The sequence below is a fragment of the Pteropus vampyrus genome, unplaced genomic scaffold (genome assembly GCF_000151845.1).
Source record: "Pteropus vampyrus isolate Shadow unplaced genomic scaffold, Pvam_2.0 Scaffold1, whole genome shotgun sequence".
In the NCBI taxonomy this organism is placed as follows: Eukaryota; Metazoa; Chordata; class Mammalia; order Chiroptera; family Pteropodidae; genus Pteropus; species Pteropus vampyrus.
In genome coordinates, this window is record NW_011888782.1 from 23,620,615 (window position 1) to 23,640,401 (window position 19,787).

Sequence of the window (19,787 nt, forward strand, 5' to 3'; positions counted from 1 at the left end):
GGGAGAGCTGGAGATGATGGAGAGTGAGGAAGGAAGAGACGGGGAGGGAAGAGGTGGAGAAGAACCACCAGCAGGCGGGAAGTGGGCCTGGTGGTACTTTGTTTAGAATCTGTGTAAAGTTTTTTTTTCTTTAGCGGTATTTGGTTTAAGTGGACTCTTTAGTTATTTTCAGAGCCTCAGGGGCTGTTTGGACAATAAGCACCAGTTCAGCAGACACATGAATCATTGTTAGGACGAGGAACCTTGGAAGAATTAGCGGAAGGGCTGTAATTGGGGAAAGGGTCCTCTCAAATGAGATCGGCTGCCTGCGGAAGCTCTCCTTCAGGGTGTTAATTAATTACCTAGCAGGGAGGGAAGAGAAAGTGTGCAGAAGACCTCTGCCCAGCCAGGGGCCAGCATCCAAGTACCAGCTCCTGGCCCTCTAGCATTCCTGGGCTGGAGGATGGGACAGGTCCTGGCAGCTGTCAGGCACACCATTGGCCTTTAGAGTTAAACTTGCCTGAAATCTGAGAAAGATAGGCAAAAGGAGAGCTTCTGCCCTGTCTTCCACCGAAGCTGGCGTGGGGTGTGGCTATGGGGGACGGGTATTAGACTAAGCAGTGACTGAGAACAGCTAGGAAGGTACCAAACTTGTAGTCAGCGGTTTAGTTCTTTAAATCTTGTTCCAACTTTTACCCAGCTTTTAAAACGTAGTGACGAGTTATGCCAGATTATGTTTAGGCACGAGTGTTATGAGGTCTCTGAGGTTATTTATTAATAAGAAGGTTGACAGAGGGGGCGTGTGTGGACTTCTGCTCATCTAACCAGGCCCAAGGGAGCTCTCTGTCTCTCGGCAGAGGAGGAAGGGAGGGAGCGAGGGAGGGTAGGGAGAGAGGATTGACTACTGAGTGACAGTCCTCTTGATGTCCAGGCTCCTTGGTGAACCAGAGAGAGAAATGAGCAGCAGCCGCCCTGCAGCCCCATTTGTAGAAGCCTCCGTGTTCCGTCCTCTCTGTTCTCATAACTCTTCTCTGTGTCTCTCTCTTTCAGGGCTTCGAAGACCCCAAGGACAAGTGAGTAAAGTGCCCTTCTTTCTTTCTGCTCCTTTGGCCTGGGGTATATCTCCAGATCTGCATTACGGCTCCGTTTCTCCACACCCCGTGGGGAAGGAGCCCACACACAGTCATGGCTGAGAGTGTCCGGAGCCCACGACAGCTGAGCCATGGGCAGCCCAGGAGCCCAGACGGCCCGGCCTCTCTGCCGGGCCCCAGCACTGCCCGTTTATAATCTCCAGCCCATGCACACACAGAACTACACACATGCACACTTTGCATGTGTGTGGGTGCACGCGCACACATACACGTGCTTGCAGCTCTCAGGAAAGTGCAGACCTTGCACGCGTAGCACCCAGCTACCTCCAGCACCTAGGGAGAACGTCCTCTTTCCTCTGCACCCCCCAGTTCTCCAGGGCTGTCAGAAACCTCGCTCACCAACTGCGCTTTACTCCGAGAAATAGTTTTCAGCTCAGCACCCAAGGATCCTGAAACCTGCTTCCCAGAGCGCGCCTGAGCCAGGTTAAAGCCCCCAGGTGACTCACAGTCCCTGTGGCAGAAGTCTCACCTCCTGATCTTGGCCTTTGTTTCTGAATGATGGTACATCCGGAGAATGAGGAGCAGAGCCTGTTACCTGTGGTGGAGGGAATAATTAAATATTTACTAGTTCATATCATTATTATATGTCAGTAGAGTCAGAAAAGCCTCATTGCTAGTGAGGCCCTCCAGCCAGCGAGTCTGACTTCGGCAGCTTTCTACACGTGCGTGTAGTTGTTAAGAACAGGGACTTGGGCTTCTCGCCATCCTGGTCTCAATCTCAGCTTCCCCACCCCTTATTAGGGATGATCTTGGGCAGCTCCTGGGCCTCTCTCAGGAGTCTGGGTGCACAGGCAGAGCTGCCCCTAGCGGCGCCCACGGGTGGTCAGCCTGTCTTGTGTCTGTGCCCCGTGCTCCTCAGGAATGCCCAGGAAAGCGCGAACCCCGAGGATGAAGTGGATGAATTCCTGGGCCGAGCCATCGACGCCAGGAGTATTGACAGGCTGCGGTCTGAGCATGTTCGCAAGTTCCTCTTGACCTTCAGGGAGCCTGACTTAGAGAAGAAGGTACAACAGCACCCTGGGTGGGAGGGAGGCCCCAGGCAGAACCAGGACCAGTGTGAGGAAAACAAGGCAGCAGGTGGCTCCCTCTCCTGCCTCCATCACCTTGGAAGGAGCCCTTCTTGTCACCTCAGCTTCCCAAGCTCTGATGCTGCGCTGCCCAGGAGATGGAGGTTTTATGGAGACTTCCTTGGTCAGAAGGGATCAATCTTACCCTCCTTGAGCCTCAGTTTCCTTTTCTAGAAAATAAAGATAGTTAGCATACCTACCTCAAAGGGAGTGAGGATTAAACAAGTCCATGTATGTAAACCACATAAAACAGTATCTGCCACATAGTAGATGTTTAATAAATGTTAGCTGCTATTTGTATCTTTGTTGTAGTTATTGTTATCGTTGCCAACAGACTACCCAGCTATACTGAACCTCCAAGTGTTAAAGCTGGAAGGGGCCGTCAAAATCTTTTTGTCCCCTCTCCTTAAACTGTGACTGAGAGAACTAAAAATTAGAGTAGTTGCTCTAGTAGATGTGCTCTGGGCTACCCAGTGAAGTGTGACAGCTGGAACCTGTCCCTGGTTCAGGGTCTTTGATCCATGTCACAGGGTCTGCCTGGTATTCAGTTAAAATGGGCTCACGTGAACTCATGTCATCCTGAGGTGAGGCAAACCTAATTAGGAGGGAAAGCTGTGGGAGGGAACCACTCTGTTTACCAGCAGTAGATAGGACCGACAAGGAGTGACCTTTCTGGGTGACTCGGTGCCAGCACAGCCTCTGCTTTTGTGGCTGATTGGTGTTGTGGTAAGAGCTGGGGCTGGGAGTCAGGACTTTGGAGATGAGCTGTGTGATTTTGCACAAGTCTTGTGACCTCTCTGAGCCCTAGCTCACTCATCTCTAAAATAGAAACAGCAGCAGTCCTGTGCCCACTTACTGGGGCGCTGTGAGCACGTGCGATGATGCTTGTCGACTCTGGCACGTGTCCTAGCATGTGGATGGTGCTCAGTAATTTCGGCCATGATTATTATGAGTTACTCAGCAGTGATCTGGTCTGCAGAAATTTTCTGGTTTGACACAATTCGACTGCCCTCCCCACAGGCATCACCTTATGGTGATCTGGACTGGTTTCTCGGGAGCTAAGGCTAGCCCTGGTTCGCGGGTCTTCTCCATCTTGGGAGGGGGCTGCCCCTTGTGTGTCTGGGCTGGAGCAGGGCTGGAGCAGTCACGGCCGGTGCCTCCACCCCCTCACCCTGCTGTGTCCTCTCAGTACTCCAAGCAGGTGGATGACCGATTCGGTGCCTATGTGGCGTGTGCCTCGCTTGTCTTCCTCTTCATTTGCTTTGTCCAGATCACCATCGTGCCCCAGTAAGTACCCTTTTTCCCGGGTCCCCTCCTCTGGCTCCAGGGGTAGAACGGGTGGAAGGAGAGGTTATGTAGGAGAGCAGAGGCAGGAGTCTGGGCTGAACCTGCTCAGCAGGGAGAGAAGTATCCAAATGAATTTCCAGTGGGACTGAGAAGCTGGGGGTCTTACTAGTCTGTGACCCAGAAGCCATGTGCTCATTCCAGAGTGGGCACTTCTCTCTGGGCACTGCCCACTGCGTGGGAAACTCCTCAGCATTCTGTTATCTCATCCCATTTGAACCCACACCTCTGGCCTCCATTGACTTGCCCAAAGTCTTCATCATGCTCATTTGTGCATGACTTTTGGTTCTTATTAAAAACAAAAAAAAAAACCCCAAAAACCACATCAATACATCTTCAAAAAATAAAGGTGTTTCTGCTGCTCTGGATTTTTCAAATAATGAATTTCAGGTTTTGAAGGCCTTTGTCAAAAGAGATGCTCCAGAACTTTTGAGGACTAAGAGAGGGGACCTCTCTGAGTGGACAGTGGGTTTGGGAAATGAAGTGTCATTCACAGTTATGCCTAGGCTAGAAAGATGACCGCTCCACGTGTATACGTGTGTCTGTATCCGTGTATATGTGTGTGTATATATACACATATTTTTAACTTTTTATTATACAATATTTCAAAGTAAAGTAATTAATATAATCACTAGCCATCTTCTAGATGAAACAATTGTTTCATATTTAGCTTTTTTTTAAAAGTAGATTTTAGACACAAGGACATTTCGCCCATAAAAACCTCAATATACACCTGTTTTAGGGGCATTTTCCTTTTTAACTACGATGTCTTATATACCAAACAAAATTAACACCAGTTCTCTACAGTCATCTAATACCAAGTCCATGTTCAAATTCCCCAAATATTTTATCGCCTTAGTTTATTCGTGGCCAGGATCTACTTAAGACCCACTCATTGTATTTGGTTATGTCTCTGAAGTCTAACTTAATCCAGAGGAAAATCACCCCAACACTTTCTGTGTTTCATTTTGAAACAATTGTAGACTTACAGAAAGGTTACGAGAGTGCTATAGAGAGTTTCTGTACATCCTTCAACCAATTTTCTGTAATGTTGACAATTTACATAACCCCAAGGCAATAGTCAGACCCAGGAAATTAACACTGAAATGATACTACTAACTAATCTACAGACCATATTCTAATTTAGTCAGTGTTCTCTGAATGGCCTTTTTGTGGTCCAAGAGCCAGGCCAGGATCCAGCATTGCATTTAGCTGTTGCATCTCCTTCGGCCCCTCCAATCCGTGACGTTTCCTCAGCCTTTGCTTGTCTTTCGTGGCTGTGGTAGTTTTGATGAGTACTGGCTGGTTAATTTGTAGAATGTCTCCATTTGAGTTTGTCTGATGTTTCTTATGATTAGATTGAGACTGTGTATTTTCGACAAGAATTCCACAGAAGAGATGTTATGTCCTTCTCAGTGCATCGTACCGGGAGAACATGATGTTGATATGTCTTATAACTCAACGCCTTTTATTTTTAATGGCGCTTATTGTTGAAGAGATGGCTTACATTTTATCTGCAGTGACTGTCAGGATACCACAAGTGAAAACCGGACACTGGCAGCCAGCTACATCCTGGTTATACAGCTAGTACCCATTGCCCCCTGCACAGAGGCTGGGCAGAGCTGGTGGGATGTGGGTTCTTCTTGGCATAGGACCCCATTTTATGTATTGATGTGGAGCTACAGGTATAATAAGCAACCCAGGTTTTCTGTCCTATTGCAACTGAAAGTCCCCTTAGCTCGGGTGCATACTCCTGCCTCTTTGCCACTTTCCTTTCTCTGCAGCATGGCATGGAGTCTGAGTTATCCCAGTTCCCTGCTCTGCCTCCAGCTGCTTCATTCCCTTCTCAGGCCACAGCTCCAAGTTGCTAAGGCATCGACAGAAGTCATTCTCTAGCTGTCCTCTCTCTAGGGAAGCCTTAAAAGCTGTTTTAGAGTTCTGTCTTTCCCTCTGAAGAGAGTTCTCTCCTCTTGTTCTGTGTTTTAAGGCAGCTAAATGCTGGCTTCTTGGGTAGCCTCGAACAAAGATGCCATTTGAATGTCTCTCTAGAGGTGTCCCCTGCCTTCTCAACTTCTTCACTTGCCTTTAACCTGCTAACAACGCCTGGCATCTCCAGGCCACTCTTGCTCCCTGAAAGGTGGGGTGATGTGGTGTGGTGTGCTGTACCTCAGCCAGCCCCTGCCCCAGGAAGAGGCCAGTGAAAGGTCCCAGCTGGACAGTCACTTGCAGCACTTTTGTCTGAAGATTCTGGCCCACAGGAGACGTTAAGATAAAATTGCCTGCGATCTGCCTCTGAAAGGAGGGGCAGCAGGAGGTCCTTGAATTTTTGTTGTTGTTGTTGAACCGGTTAGGAACGGGAGAGCAAAAATTGAGCAGGACTTGTCGTGGGTCCGATGCTGTGAGAAGGGGACAGGATTTAGGGGACTCTGTCCTCTGAAGGGACACATTACTGCCATTTCTTGGATTGGCTTGTTGAGCTGCTGACAAATGCATGCCTATAAATGACGGCTGTTTATCAAATCAGTTTTCAGCTTTGATAGCTACTTAACAAGACTTGGAGTGGCTACTTGGAGGAAATGACCAGGTGATTTTTAAAATGTGTTCTTCCAAGCTAAAGGAAGAGTCTGTGGATAGCTAAGAATTAGGCAAAGTATTGAGCAGGTGTCACCCGGATCTCCATTCGGTGCCCTGTAGGCTGCTGCTCCCCCAGGAAGGTGTAGGAAGGTGGGGAGGGCAGGAGCCAGATGGTGGTGGAGGAGGGTCCTGAACCGGTTCCCGAGGCCCCACGAGCCCTCCTCAGTGAGCCAGGGGCTAGAAAAACCTGGGTGGGGTGGGTGCAGGGAATACGGAGCGACTTCTGCTTCCTTCACAGGGGCTCTCAGAGCCCCAGCCCTCTAGAGCTGTGAAGATGGGCACTCGGAACCTGTAGCCTGCTCGCTGGGCAGGCTGGGAGAGACATCATTCGTTCTGGTCGTCTTTCAGCCGGGTCCACCCAGAATCCCCACCTCCTCTCTTCTTCCAGCTCCATGTTCATGTTGAGTTTCTACCTGACCTGTTTCGTGCTGCTGACCTTGGTGATATTTGTGTCCGTCATCTACTCCTGTGTGAAGGTGAGTCCGACTGACACCTGAGCTCTCGATCACCATTTTCTCTTCCTTCCCAGCCAACTGATAGGGGCTCTTTCTGTAGCCTGAGAGTCCCACTTGGGATCAGGGGTGCATGATGCTGGGTCACAACTCTTGACTGGCATTAGCAGCAAGCTAGACCGCAGGGTGGTAGTTGGTCCGTGGAGCCTCATTCATATTGGTTATTTTAATTAGCCTTTGTAGATCCTTGCAGGAAGAAGGTAGTGTCACTGCCTCTTCTGTCTGTCCCCTTGGTATCGGGTGGGATGGAGAAAGGGTACCTAGCACAATGCCTGGCATGAAGCAGTGGTCAATAAACATTTGCTGAAAGAATGAGGTGGAAGAGGTCTCTGAACACCCCTTCAGTGTTCTCCTGTGCCCTGGAATTGGCCCTGGAGGGGACCGCAGAGATGACAGCTTTTGAGCTGCTTATTATTGTAGATGAGGAGTGAGGCCCAGAGTGATTCACCATTTCAGACAGGGCCACACAGCTAGTAATGTGGGCGTAAGAGCCTGTTCTGTGTTTTTCTCCCATACCTCCTCTTGGGCATGATGTGTCTCCCAGCCAGCTGTGTCTTGTGTGTTGTAAAAATCACTCAGGGTCCCGTTTGCCTTGCCCACCACATCTTCCCCTCATTTTCTTCTCCAGTAGTTCAAGGATTCCCTGACAGGTCCATCCTCGTCCCAGAAAGCACTCTGTCCCCGGGCAGGTGCAAGTCCTCTCCAGCTTCTGCTGTAAGCATTTCTCTGCTCCTCCCTGACACTCAGAGCCAAGCCTCGGGGAGTATGTGTGGGTGGACCGGGCCCTGCCATCACTTCCTAAACACTCGGCAGTGGGAACCATGTTTTTCCCAAGGGATTGGACCTTTGTCACTTCCAAAATACCTTTTCTCCACCCTCCACATGGAGTCCTTCATTAGGCTGTTAACTGTTCAGTCACTCTATGGTCAGAGTCTTGGTGTACTCTCACAACCAGAAGGCCTTGAGAATCATCCAGTGTGGTGCAGCCTTCTGCCTGAGCTGGTATAGAAGTGGACGCCTGGAGAGGGGCAGGGCGGGCCAGGGTCACGTAGCAAGTCGAGCTGCGTGCTCAGCTGGGTGCTTTGCTGCATCGTAGGGGTTCATCCTGGTTGCCTGCCTCTCTACCAGCATCTTCCTCAAGGCTCTGTGTTCAGTTGCCTTTTGCCTTTTGGTCCTCCCTTTCGTTGTCAAGCCTCCCCAGCAACGCTCCCACTCCAGCCTGCTTTTCCATAGTGGGCAATCCCAGTCCCACTTTCTTCATCTCATGGCCATAAAAGCACACCATGTATTCACAATGGCAAAAGGTGGAAACAACCCAAGCGTCCATCTGTTGATGAACAGATAAAGTGGTATATGCATACAACGGACATTACCTACCCGTCAAAAGAAATGAAGTTCTCACACATGCTACAAGATTCATGAACCTCGAAAACGTGCTAAGTGAGAGAAGCCAGACACAAAAGGACACATACCATATGATTCCATGTAAATGAATTATCCAGAATAGGCAGATTTGTAGAGACAGATAGTAGCTGAGAGGGTACCAGGGACTGGCAGGAGGGAAAATGGGAAGTTACTGCCTACTAGGTACAGAGTTTCTGTTTGGAGTGATGAAAGGGTTTTGGAATCAGATAGCAGTGATGACTGCACAACTATTTGTGATTATTGCCACTAAATTGTACACTTAAAAATGGTTAAAATGGTGACTTGTAGGTTTTATATATGTTTTACCACAATAGTCATAACAACCTACACAAAAAAGCACACCGTAGCTAAAAGGGCCTCTTAAACATTCTCTTTCTGGACACCCCCCCCCCCAAAATCTTTTCTCTCTTTAAATTATAAACTGAGGCAAAGTCATTGTTTGTTTGAGGTTTCAAATCAGAATCAAAGCTATACACGGTCTGTGGATTTTAAACCAGAACCTAGATTTCTCTCTTTTCTGTTAGCTGTTTTTTCGTTTTCCCCAAACAACTTGGACTTCCTTTCTCGAATTGTCCATATTTTAACCTTCTCGAAGAGAGAGATCTGAGTGAGTCGAGTAGTCGCCTTCGCTGTCTGTCGGGGAGCTTCTCGGACCCTTTCTCCCGGGAGGTTTTCTCGTCTTACTTACTGAGCGCTGTGACTGCCTTGTCCTCTTGAGCCCGTTTGATCTTCTCCTGATACAGCTGGTCCAGTTCACACACAGCCCTAGCTTTCTTGGTGAGGCTAATTTGGTGCCTTTGTCTTCCTCTTGTCCCAAAGTCCTGGTCTCATTTCCAAAGAGCATCAGTGCTGCCCTGGGCCCCAGAGCTGCTTTTTTTTTTTAGAGAAAACCATACTGAATCACTCCCTGCCATCACACGTGGTCCACAGACTCAGACAATCTCAGATTGGAAAGGACCCGTGCAGTGAGGCAGCCCAGATACCCACCTGAGGCTGGACTTTCTCTGTGGTAACCCTGTAAGCAGTGGGCAAGCCTCTGCTTGATCACCTCCAGGGATGGTGAGCTCACTCACATCTCCCCAGCACAGCCCCTTCCTTCCTTCCCTCTTTGGCCAGCTCTGACTGTTCCATCAGTCTCACTGTGGCTTCTGCCCCAGCGTCCAGTGAAGCAGCCCACGCCTACCCTTGACAGTGCCGGCACTTTTGCCACCTCCACCCAAATGGGTAGAAGAGGGTGAACCCCTCTTTTCCCCACATGCTGACCTGGGCCTTCTGTCTTTACTATGGCTCATTAGCACATCCTTACTCAGACTTCTTCCCTGCAGTTTGGGACTTAGGTACAGATAGGCCCAGAAGGAGTACTCAGCCACATAGTTCTCTGCGTGTGTGTGTGTACACGTGTGCACAAGTGCATGAGTGTGTATGTTTAAATCTTCCTCATCTTCTAGGCTGCTGGCTTCCTCTTAGCTTGTATCTTGCTGACCTCTGGGTCCCAATTGTCTGAGCTTTGGAAAACTATGACCAGAGCTTCTTCTAGGCTCTGTCTGCTCTGTGCAATCACCAAAAAACCTCCTCTCTTCTCCCCACTGCCTGAATATGGCTAAGTCCCACCTCTACTTTCAACCACTCCACCCTGACTGCTGCCCACATTGTCTCTAATAGGTCTTCACTCCCAGTACCTCTTACCTTAGGCATCTTCTACCCTGTGGGGACTTAGGAGTCCCACACTCACCTTTCCACCAACATGCTCAGGGTCACATTTTGTCTATTAGGGAGAAGTTGTGCTGTTACCAGGCACGTGTTCAGTGGCTTTTGAGTCAGGCAGTCTAAGGTCCGGCTCTCAGTCCTGCCTCTTCAAGCTGTGTTGCCTGAGCCTCTAAAGTGGCTCATATTACATCTGATTTACACATGGGAAGAATGAGGCTCAGAGCCAGAAAGTAGAATAACTAGGATCTAAACCTAGATGGTTCCTGACTCCAGAGCCCACAGTCCTTCCCCTCCAGCACACTGCCTTTATTAATACGTCCAGTTGACCCCTGAGAGGCCAGGTGGTGAGAGCAGTGATGCGAAGCCTACTTCGGCCTGCTTTGTTTGGCCTCTGAAATTTTCATATCTTTTAAAATACTTTTGTGAAGTAGGAGCTACTACTTTTCTCTCTCTCTCTTTTTTTTTAGCTCCTTGTTAAAAAGGCTGTTTTCTTAAACATTTACCATCAGATATCATCACCTTCTTTTATCTCCGCAACACCTTGGCCCCACACCAGGGCCCCAGGGAGGTCATTGATTTGCCTGTGGACTTTCAGAGAGGCCAGGATCAAAACTATCCCTCACCCAGTCATCGTTTATTATGTCCCCACTCCTGTTTTTCTGTAGAATTGATTCGAATTAATTAGACTGAGAATTTTGGTTTGGGAATTTTATAAAATTGATTCTTTCTGAGCTGTGATTGTGAACAAGCTTTGAGTGATTGATTTGCACACACAACCCTGCTGTAAAAAAAATGCTCTCCAACGTCTGCCTGCAGCTGTGCTGCCGCCCCACAAGGAGCTCTGTCCCAGGTGAGCAGTTTTATCATCCACAGGCAGTTAGTGAAGGTGCATTTAGGGTCAACATACAGATGAACTTTTGATTACAGGAGATGAGACACTCTATAAACAGATACCAGGGCAGTATGTCAAATCTGGAGACTTCGAAAGCATCATTTCCTGAGTTCTTGCTGAGGTTTTAAAGTTGAGTGGGTCTTTTTAAAGGGTGGCAAGGGAAATCGGCCCGTAGCAAGCCAATACATTTAAGAGTCAATCCTTCCTAAGATGTTAGAGCCACATTCCAGATTGGATTCTTTTTTTAAAGCCTGCAGGTCTTCTCCTAGTCTCTGGGTGGCCCCTATGGGGCTCCTGGTCCCACGTTCACCAGGAAACCCTCTGCATATCCTGCTCCCCAATCATTGGTGATTGCAGAATGATGAAGGAGGCCCTTTAACTGATGGATAGGGTGATCAGAACTAAACTGATTTAAGCAACATGGGTGGTGGGGGGATGGAGTGGCAAAATGTGAAGCAGGCAAAGATTAGAAACCATCTGTCATGTCAGAGTGAGATCCTGATGTTAGTGCCAAAACACTTTCCCAGCTGTGAAAACAAAAATTCCTTTAATAGGAAACAAGTACTTTCGTTCTTATTGGCAACATAGCTCTTTAAAATGTGAATAGTAACTAAATTTTCTATAGAGTCTAACAGCTTACAAAGCACTTTTAAATGCATCTTCATAGTCACCCTGGGAGATAGATATTCCCTACTTACCAATAAAGAAACTGAGGCTCAAAGCTGTTAATGACACCCCTAGGATCAGACAGCTAGTAAGAGACTGAGCAAGATTTTTTTTAGTAAGTGCTTTATTGGAATATAATTCACATACCATAAAATCCACCTTTATAAAAGGTGGATGAAATTATAATCCAGTCATTTTTAGCATATTCATATATCTGTACAACCATCGCCACAGTCTAATTTCAGAACATTGTCATTATCCCCAAAAGAAACCCCAAGCCTATTAGCCGTCACTGCTCATTTCCTGCTTGCCACAGCCCCTGGCAACTTCTAATCTACTTTCTCTCTCTATGAATTTGCCTGTTCTGGACATTTTGTATAAATGGAATCATATAATATATGGCCTTTTAAGATTGGCTTCTTTTACTTAGCGTAACATTTTCAAGGTCGAGCCATGTCACACCATCACGTAACCGCATTTTATTCCTTTTTATGGCCAAATGATATTCCGCTCTGTGGACATAGCAAATTTTGTTTATCCATTCATCAAATTGACGGACATTCAGGAAGCTTCCACTTCTCTGGGTCTGCCAGCTTTTTCTTTAGTCTAGGCTGGTTGGGAGATGAGGAAGACGTGGTGGACGAGGCCAACTGTTCCAGCTTTGGTAGAGTCCAATCATTTAATTACCCAAACCACAGTGGGTCTTTGAGTGGACATATGTTTTGTCTAGCTGAAGGAAACATAGGGACAGTTAGGTGTGCGACGTGGCATATCCATGAGCATCCTGCTGAAGTGGGCTCACTGAATTCACTTGTCCAGAGCCCGCCCTCCTGCTCACATGCCGCTCCGCCCCCTTCTCACCAGCCCACCCCTTCCTCCAGATCCCAGGCCCTCTCTGAATCCTCAGACCCACAGTTCCCCCTGCCTCTTCCAGGAAGCCTTCTGACCCTCCCTGAGAAAGTTCTGGGCCCTCTCCATGACTCCTCAACTGCCACCTTCTGCCCCTCCCTGATTGTAACTCTGAGCTGCTCAGAATTCACATGGCGGGTACATTTTTCCTCAGCTTTTCTGTTGGGGTCAAAATAGTATTTTTCCTTCTTCCTTCCATCCAGCCTCTCTCATCCGTGAGCTCCCTGGGTGGACCCGCTCCTGGCCAGTGCAATATCTGGGCTGCTGTCGGCCTGGGAATAGTAGTGCAGTGGGGTGAGGCTGGAGGCTTGCACCCCGGGAGGGTGCTCAGGAAGGGTCCTGGGGTTATGCTGGTGCTGGAGAGAGACGACGGCGGAGGGAGGGCTGGTTCTGTGGTGGTTCGTGAAGTGCCCGCTGAATTCTGTTCTGTCTCTCATCTCCCCACCCCACAGCTCTTCCCCGCCCCTCTGCAGACCCTCTCCAGGAAGATCGTGCGGTCCAAGGTGAACAGCACCCTGGTTGGGGTGTTCACCATCACCCTGGTGTTCCTGGCAGCATTTGTCAACATGGTGAGTAGCAGCACCTCCCCAGCCCCAAGGGGATACCCTGTGGAGCCCACAGCATCGGCTGGGTAGAATCTCCACTAGAGTTCTTCCTCCCCGGAAATCCTTCTTTAGGTCTCACCTCGGGTCTACGATCAGATGTGATTCCTCTCATGGCTAGAGGAGCCACAAGGACTAGGGCAGTCCCAGGGGACTTTTAGGAGCCCTGCCCTGGGCAGTGGATATACCTTGCTGGGTCCTCAGCCTCTTCCAGGCTCCTCTCCTGTCCCTGGACAGAGTCAGGCTGCACCTGAGACAGAGAGTATATGTGCACTCACTGCCCTGTGGAGGTGGGCTGCCCTGGCCTGGTCCCCGAGGCTGACCTTCTCCTCCCCCACCCCCAGTTCATGTGCAACTCCAAGGACCTATTCGGCTGCCTGGCGGATGAGCACAACATCAGCACCAGCCAGGTCAACGCTTGCCACGTGGTGGAGTCGGCCTTCAACTACAGCCTGGGTGACGAGCAGGGATTCTGTGGCAGCCCCTGGCCCAACTGCAACTTCCCTGAGGTACTGGGCAGGGAGAGGGCTGGATGCAGCTGGAAACCCTGCCACCCCAGCTCCTTCTTGTCCTTGGCTGCTCTGCAAGAGTCAAGGGCCTTCAAGCTCACTGCTGTTCCAAAGACCTTTCCCAGTCTTCTCACTCCATGTGCCAGACACCAGGGAGAGAGGCCAACCTCCTCAATATAACATAACAACAATAATAACATAGCTGTTATTTATACAGCAATCACCATGTGCCAGGCACTGTGCTAAATGCTTCACATATATTTACTCATTTAATCCTCACAACTCTATGACATAGATACTATTATTATTGTTATTATCTCCTTTATTCAGATGACACTAAGGCACTGAAAGGTTACTTGCCCAAGGTCACGCAGCTAGTAGGTGGCAGAGCCAGAGCTCCTACCAAGGTCATCTGGCTCCAGAGTTTGTGTTCTTAACCCAAGGGTGAAGCTGTTTCTAGACCCTTAGCTTGGGCAACAGACCCCAAATTGCCTCAGGAGAGCCTGGCAGGGCCCCCCCTGCTGTGGGTCAGAAAGTAGGGAGGGAAAGAAAGGGACTGACATCAAACTCACCCATTCAGAATGTGCAATTCGGTAGCCTGTAGTATAGTCACAAATTTGAGCAGCCATCCTCATAATCTAATTATAAAACATTTTCATCACCCCAGAAAGAAATTGCGTACCTATAGATTATTGGGTTGAAAAAATAGCGCTGGGAACCCTTAGAGGGCAGCATGTATTAAATGCCTATGGTATGCAAGCTGCTTCATTCACCTTGCTTCGTTTTCTCAGGGAGCGGTTATTGAGTAAGCAGCAGCCCAGGCTTCCAACCCAGGGCGGCCACTCCATGCACTGGGTGGTTTCCACACCCCAGGTCCCTGCCGAGGGCTCACATGAAACCTATAAGATTATGACAGTTTTGCCCTTCTCTGGGAAGAGCGCCCAAGCTTTCATCCAATTGCCAAAAGGCCCATGACTCAGAAGAGTCCAGAACTGCAGTGAAGGCCCCGCAGGCTGTCACAGTACTGGCCTTCCTCCCGCTCACTGGGAAGGAGCTTGATCCGTCTCACCTGTATAGACGGGGCGAGGGAAACTCAGTACAGGGCAGGGCTCTGCGGATGCTCACTAGACCATCTCTTCTCCTCCACCTGTCCCTGGGCTCAGGCCAACCTCTCCCTCTCCCTGGGTGGCCATGCTCCTCAGGCAGCCTGGAGCGAGCAGGCTGAGGCCTCACAGGCACCCACCCCTCACCTCCCCGCTGTTCTCAGATGCCCCCTGCTCCCTGCCTCTGTTCCTTCTCACATCTGGCCGAGAGACCAACCACAGGATCTGCTGCCTGAAGCCTATTTGCTGAGAAGCACAGGCCGTTTTGGTCTCACGTGTCTCCTGGTGGTTGTTCCATGGAAGAAGCTGAGGAGTCGGGGAAGAAGGCCTGGGGAGGGCCTGTTCTAGCTCCTCATTTGTGAGAGATAGGCGGTCTCAGCTGTCAGCCCTCACCAGCCCCACCAGTTTCGGGCCTGCTAATCCATGCTGGCTACAGCTCCAGGGCTGACCGCACCCCACCGCACGGTGTCGTTCTGATTGGCCACCTTCACAGACCCTGAGGCCCTTGGGAGACAATGGCATTAAGCCTCGGCCTCCTGGTTGTCTGGGCCCTGTGTCTGAATAGGAATCCAGGCTAGCTTTTGGGATCCCCTGCCTCATCCCCCAAGGACGGGTTTATTATCCTTGGGGCTGAATTATCTGGATGTACCCTCCCTATTCCTTCCTTTGCCCTGGTTCCTGGTGGTGACTCGAGGCTAGTCCCTCCCCTTCCAGTCACCAGGGGCCCTCTGCAGTCCTTTGTGTTCCTAAAGTCCTGGGGAGACAGAAGGTCCAACCTGGGAGCCACCCCCACTATCAGCCACTGCCATTTGGCCTCCAGCCCAAGGCAGGCAGTAAATAGTGAGTCCCCATGTCTGACTCAGAAATAATGATGCTAAATTCAAAAGAAAAGACAAAATAATAGATGCTGAGATGTCTAGAATTAGCATCAGGGATGACAGAACAGAAGGAGACCTCTGAGACTGTCTGGTTCGGCCCCCTCAGTTGTTTGAGAAAGACACTGTGGCCCAGAGGCCAGAAGGGGCTCCCCCAGGATAAATATTACAGGGCCACACTCTCTCATCTGAAGCCTTCTGGGTCAGATATACTTTGGACTTTGGAACTTTTCAGATTTTAAAAAGGTTACCTCACACCTCCCAGTGTAGTCTGGGTAGCATGTGATAATGAAACAGTAATACTTCTGAAGCAAAATGTCTGAATAGTCTCAGGAAGCAGGATAAAGATGATAATTAGCATCATGTCAGTTGGCTCAGGTTTTGCCACCAAATAAGGTCAGTTTAGGTGTTGCCACCACATCAGTAATGAAAACATTTTCAGTTTTCAGAACTTCGGATTTAAAGTTGCAGACCAGGGGCTTGGAGCCTGTGCTCCCCACTGTGTCAAGTGGCTTCATCTTGTGTAATCATTACCGTGAGCCCATGATATAGAAGGTTTTGCAAATGGGGAATCTGAGGCTTAAACAGGTTGAATAGATGGCCCAAGTCACACAAACAGGAGTCAGGATGTAACTAAAGTCTGCCAGAGCCTGGATCCGTGCTCTAACCACTGGGCCCTACTGCCAGTCCTGGTCAAAATCAGCCTGGAACCCCACTTTCTGATTCCTAATCAGGGCCCTTCATGTTACATCAAAAGCTTACATCAGAAATATCCCCAGAAAGGCTTCACCTAAGGCCAGCTCAGGCTGGATGGATGCTCGGGGTGGTTGGGGCCCGGGCACTGAAGGCCTGCTGCCCTCTCTCCGCAGTACTTCACCTACAGCGTGCTGCTCAGCCTGCTGGCCTGCTCCGTGTTCCTGCAGATCAGCTGCATCGGGAAGCTGGTGCTCATGCTGGCCATCGAGCTCATATATGTGCTCGTCGTCGAAGTGCCCGGTGTCACACTCTTTGACAATGCAGACCTGCTAGTCACCGCCAACGCCATGTAGGTGGCACCCCCTTCAGGCCCTAACGTGGTCTGGGGCATTGCAGAGGAGGGACGAGCAGGAGTCTGGGGTCCTAGGCTGCAGGGGGCTTGCAAGAGGAATGTCCTGTTGCTCCCCAACTCTGACCACCTAGGCAAAGCACCAGTGTCTTGTTTCTTTCCCCCTCTCTCTTTCCCAGCAATGGGGGTGGCCTCAGGGCGACTAGGTCCCCTGTCCTTCTGCCTCCAATTTCCTTTCCTACTCCAATTCTGACCTCAGGCCTCAGTGAATTGTTCTTTGCTTGTCTAAAGCAGCGTCTGAGGAGCTATTTTCATCTAACTCCAACTGTCTGTGGCACCTCAGGCCCAGAGGGGTCAAAATAGCAAGGTCTGTGGGAGCAGAGGAGCAGTCTTTGTCGTTCGTGGGCTCTGTGTCTCGCCTTGAGCCAGGTGCTTGGACGTACATTATCGTTTTCCATCCTCATAGCAACCCAGCAAAGTGGGCAGGACAGCCATGGAAGGCTGGGTAGTTTGTGCACTGCTCAAAGGCTCCTGCCTATGATGGTGAGTGGTAAAGTTCCACGGTCCACAGGTGGCAGGTATAGATGTTGTGCCCTAGGCTAGCTAGCTGGCAGTCAGCCTGGCCATATAGCGACAGATGTCAGATTCCAAGGGAGGTGGCTTCACGAGGGGAAAGACCTCTGGCTTTGGGTCGAATTAAGTTTGAATCTCAGCCTCAGACACACATTTGGCTATTTTTCCCGAACCTCATTTTCCCCCAGTAAATTGGGAATAATAATACCCAGAGTAATAAAATGTATGTCAAGTACCTGATACGTAGAACACTTTTCTTCCGGTCGCCATCCCCCTACCCGACACGCACATCAGGAAGTACAAGAAACGTGAGTGACAGGTCTGTGTCCCCTGAGAAAATGCAGCAAACTTGTGCTTTCTCCGAGTTAGAGGAAGAGATCTATTCACTATCTATTTATTCGTTCTAAAGTATGTATTGTGGGCCTACAATGTTCCAGGCACTGAGCTAGGCAAAATGAAGGTATAATGAAGGATATAAATTGGATTAAAGGAAGAACCTCTTGGCAGCAGTGTGGGGTTGTGGGCAGATGACAGGGAGGCATCGTAGCATCCGGAGTGGTACAGGCTGCAGTCCTGAGAGGACAAGGAGAGGGAGGTGGCCTGGGCCTTTCTACCCGTGGACCCTGGCGGGAGCGGGGAGCTTTGCCTCCTCATTCTTACCTGCTCTTCCTTCCAACCCAGCCTCTCCCCTCCTCCTGCTGAAGTAGCAGCAGAGAATGAAGGTCATTTCTGGGTTGGGAGACTCTGGCTTGGCTCTAGGGCAGCACTATGCAATAGATAAATAATGCCAGCCACATGTGTAATTTAAAAATTTTCTAATAGCTATGTCAACAAGGCAACATATGCAATAGCCACAGATGTGCACTGGCCACATTTTAAGGCTCAGTAACCACATGTGCTACCATACGGGACAGTGCAGGTGTAGTGTTCCTCTCCTCTGGATGGCAACAAAGGGGTGGGAGAGGTGGGCAGGCTTCTGCCCAGGTAGATACGCTGGGAGGCCCCAGGGTCCCAGGGCTGGGCGATTTGTGGTCATGGTGATCAGATGCTAGTGGGACTGGGCTTTCGGCATGCCTCCCATCCTGAGAGTGTCCTTGGATGAGAGGGGCGCTGGGGGCAGGGTGAAGGAGCAACAGCAGTGGGGGCAGCAGTATGGGACAGGGGGGTCAGAGCAGGGTGGGAAGGCAGCCGGCACGGAAGCTGCCGATGCGGAACAGCGGCCCTGAACAGCCCTCCCCACTCCTGTTCACAGAGACTTCAACAACAACGGGACCTCCCAGTGGTGAGTCGATGCTCTTTCTCCGAATTTTCCGTTACAGCCTCTTCCTGCCCTTGGCACAGAGCAGCCAGGGCCAGCAGAGAAAGCAGTGGTGCCCAGGTGGGAGGGGGCTTTGTGGCACAGGAGGCAGTGAAGAGGAAGGCTGGAGGGGGCAAGGAGGCCCTCCCCTTCCTGGGAACCACGGTGTCCTCGTTGGGAGAGGCTCTTCCTTTCCTTTATGATCCCCACCGCCCTAGATGATCCACAGACTGAGCAACCGGGGTTCTTGGGACCCGCAGTTCATTCCACAGGCCTCATCTTAAAGCATTTAGCCTCAAGATCTTCCCAGGAGTGTGTGTGAGACCCCAGGCCCAGGAAAACAGAATCGGTGCCTCCTTACCTTGGAGGAAAGGAGCAAAGGGGTGTGTAGGGTAGGCCCTGCATGGGGTCTGCTGCTGGCCAGGAGTCTACACAGCACTGAGATTTGGGCTCTTTGCTAACAGAGGGAGCAGTGTTTGGGGTAGCTGCTTTTATTAGGACTATGTATTTAAAATGTTAACAGAAATATAATTAGACAATAATAGCTCCCACTTTTGGAGTCTTTACTCTTCTGTCAGATATTATAAAAGGGATTTTGTATACAGTATCTTTAATTCTTAACCACAATCTTTGAAATGTGGGCATTGTTATCCTACTTTACAGATTAGGAAACTAATATTCAGAGATAACTTTGGGATTTGCTCAAGGTTGCCCAGAGACTTTTCTTCCAGAGGGAAGCTCCCCAGTGATGGAGGGTAAGGCATCAGGAGAGGAGTAAGGGCTGCTGAGCTGCAGGTGTGGGCAAGGGCGGAGAGCTGCCAGCCAGGAAGGCACACCTTGGGCAAAGTTTGGGCAGGAGGGTGAGGAGAGGGAGGTGCCATAGAGGGAGGAAGACAATAGACCTGAGGGGGCCTTGGAGTCTGCCATGAGGTGCCAGGGCATCTACCTCCTGCCCGCAGCCCTGAGCACGCGACCAAAGTGGCGCTGAAGGTGGTGACGCCCATTGTCATCTCAGTCTTTGTGCTGGCCCTGTACCTGCACGCCCAGCAGGTGGAGTCCACCGCCCGCCTCGACTTCCTCTGGAAACTGCAGGTGGGTGGCCCAGGGCCTGGAACTGGGGTGGGGGAGGCACCCAGGCCCTTCGTGAGTCAGCGAGTCCATAACCTGGGCTGGGCTGGGCCTTAGTTCTGCACTGACCAAGTGTCCTTCTCAGGCTTTGTCCCAACTGACTCATGTCCCATGTCCCAGAGAGTCTGCTCCCTGCTCTCTGGGGCCAAGAGACAAAACCCCAGAGCTTATCAGACGAACCCAGTCTCAACAGTGCTGGGGCTCCGATGGGCCCAGGAGATAGGCTCTTAAGTCATAAATACCGTATGCATCCAGGCAGGGGCAGAGGCGGTGGGGTGCTAGGGCCACAGCTCTGACCTGTGCTGGGTGCTGAGGGAGGGCTGACATTCAGCTTCATGCTCTGCACCCTGAGCCTGTCCAACTAGAGGA

The 19,787-nt window shown here is 50.3% G+C and overlaps 1 protein-coding gene across 1 annotated transcript in view; it reads left to right on the forward strand.

The window, feature by feature from the left end:
- ADCY5 (adenylate cyclase 5) overlaps positions 1-19,787 on the forward strand; it is a 138,446-nt gene that overhangs the window by 104,510 nt on the left and 14,149 nt on the right. The window contains exons 10-18 of the mRNA XM_011355235.1: positions 1,030-1,052; positions 1,990-2,134; positions 3,387-3,484; positions 6,564-6,651; positions 12,739-12,855; positions 13,233-13,397; positions 16,245-16,420; positions 18,246-18,275; positions 19,250-19,382. Coding sequence (XP_011353537.1) covers positions 1,030-1,052; positions 1,990-2,134; positions 3,387-3,484; positions 6,564-6,651; positions 12,739-12,855; positions 13,233-13,397; positions 16,245-16,420; positions 18,246-18,275; positions 19,250-19,382 — 975 coding nt within the window. The remainder of the gene's footprint in view (positions 1-1,029; positions 1,053-1,989; positions 2,135-3,386; positions 3,485-6,563; positions 6,652-12,738; positions 12,856-13,232; positions 13,398-16,244; positions 16,421-18,245; positions 18,276-19,249; positions 19,383-19,787) is intronic.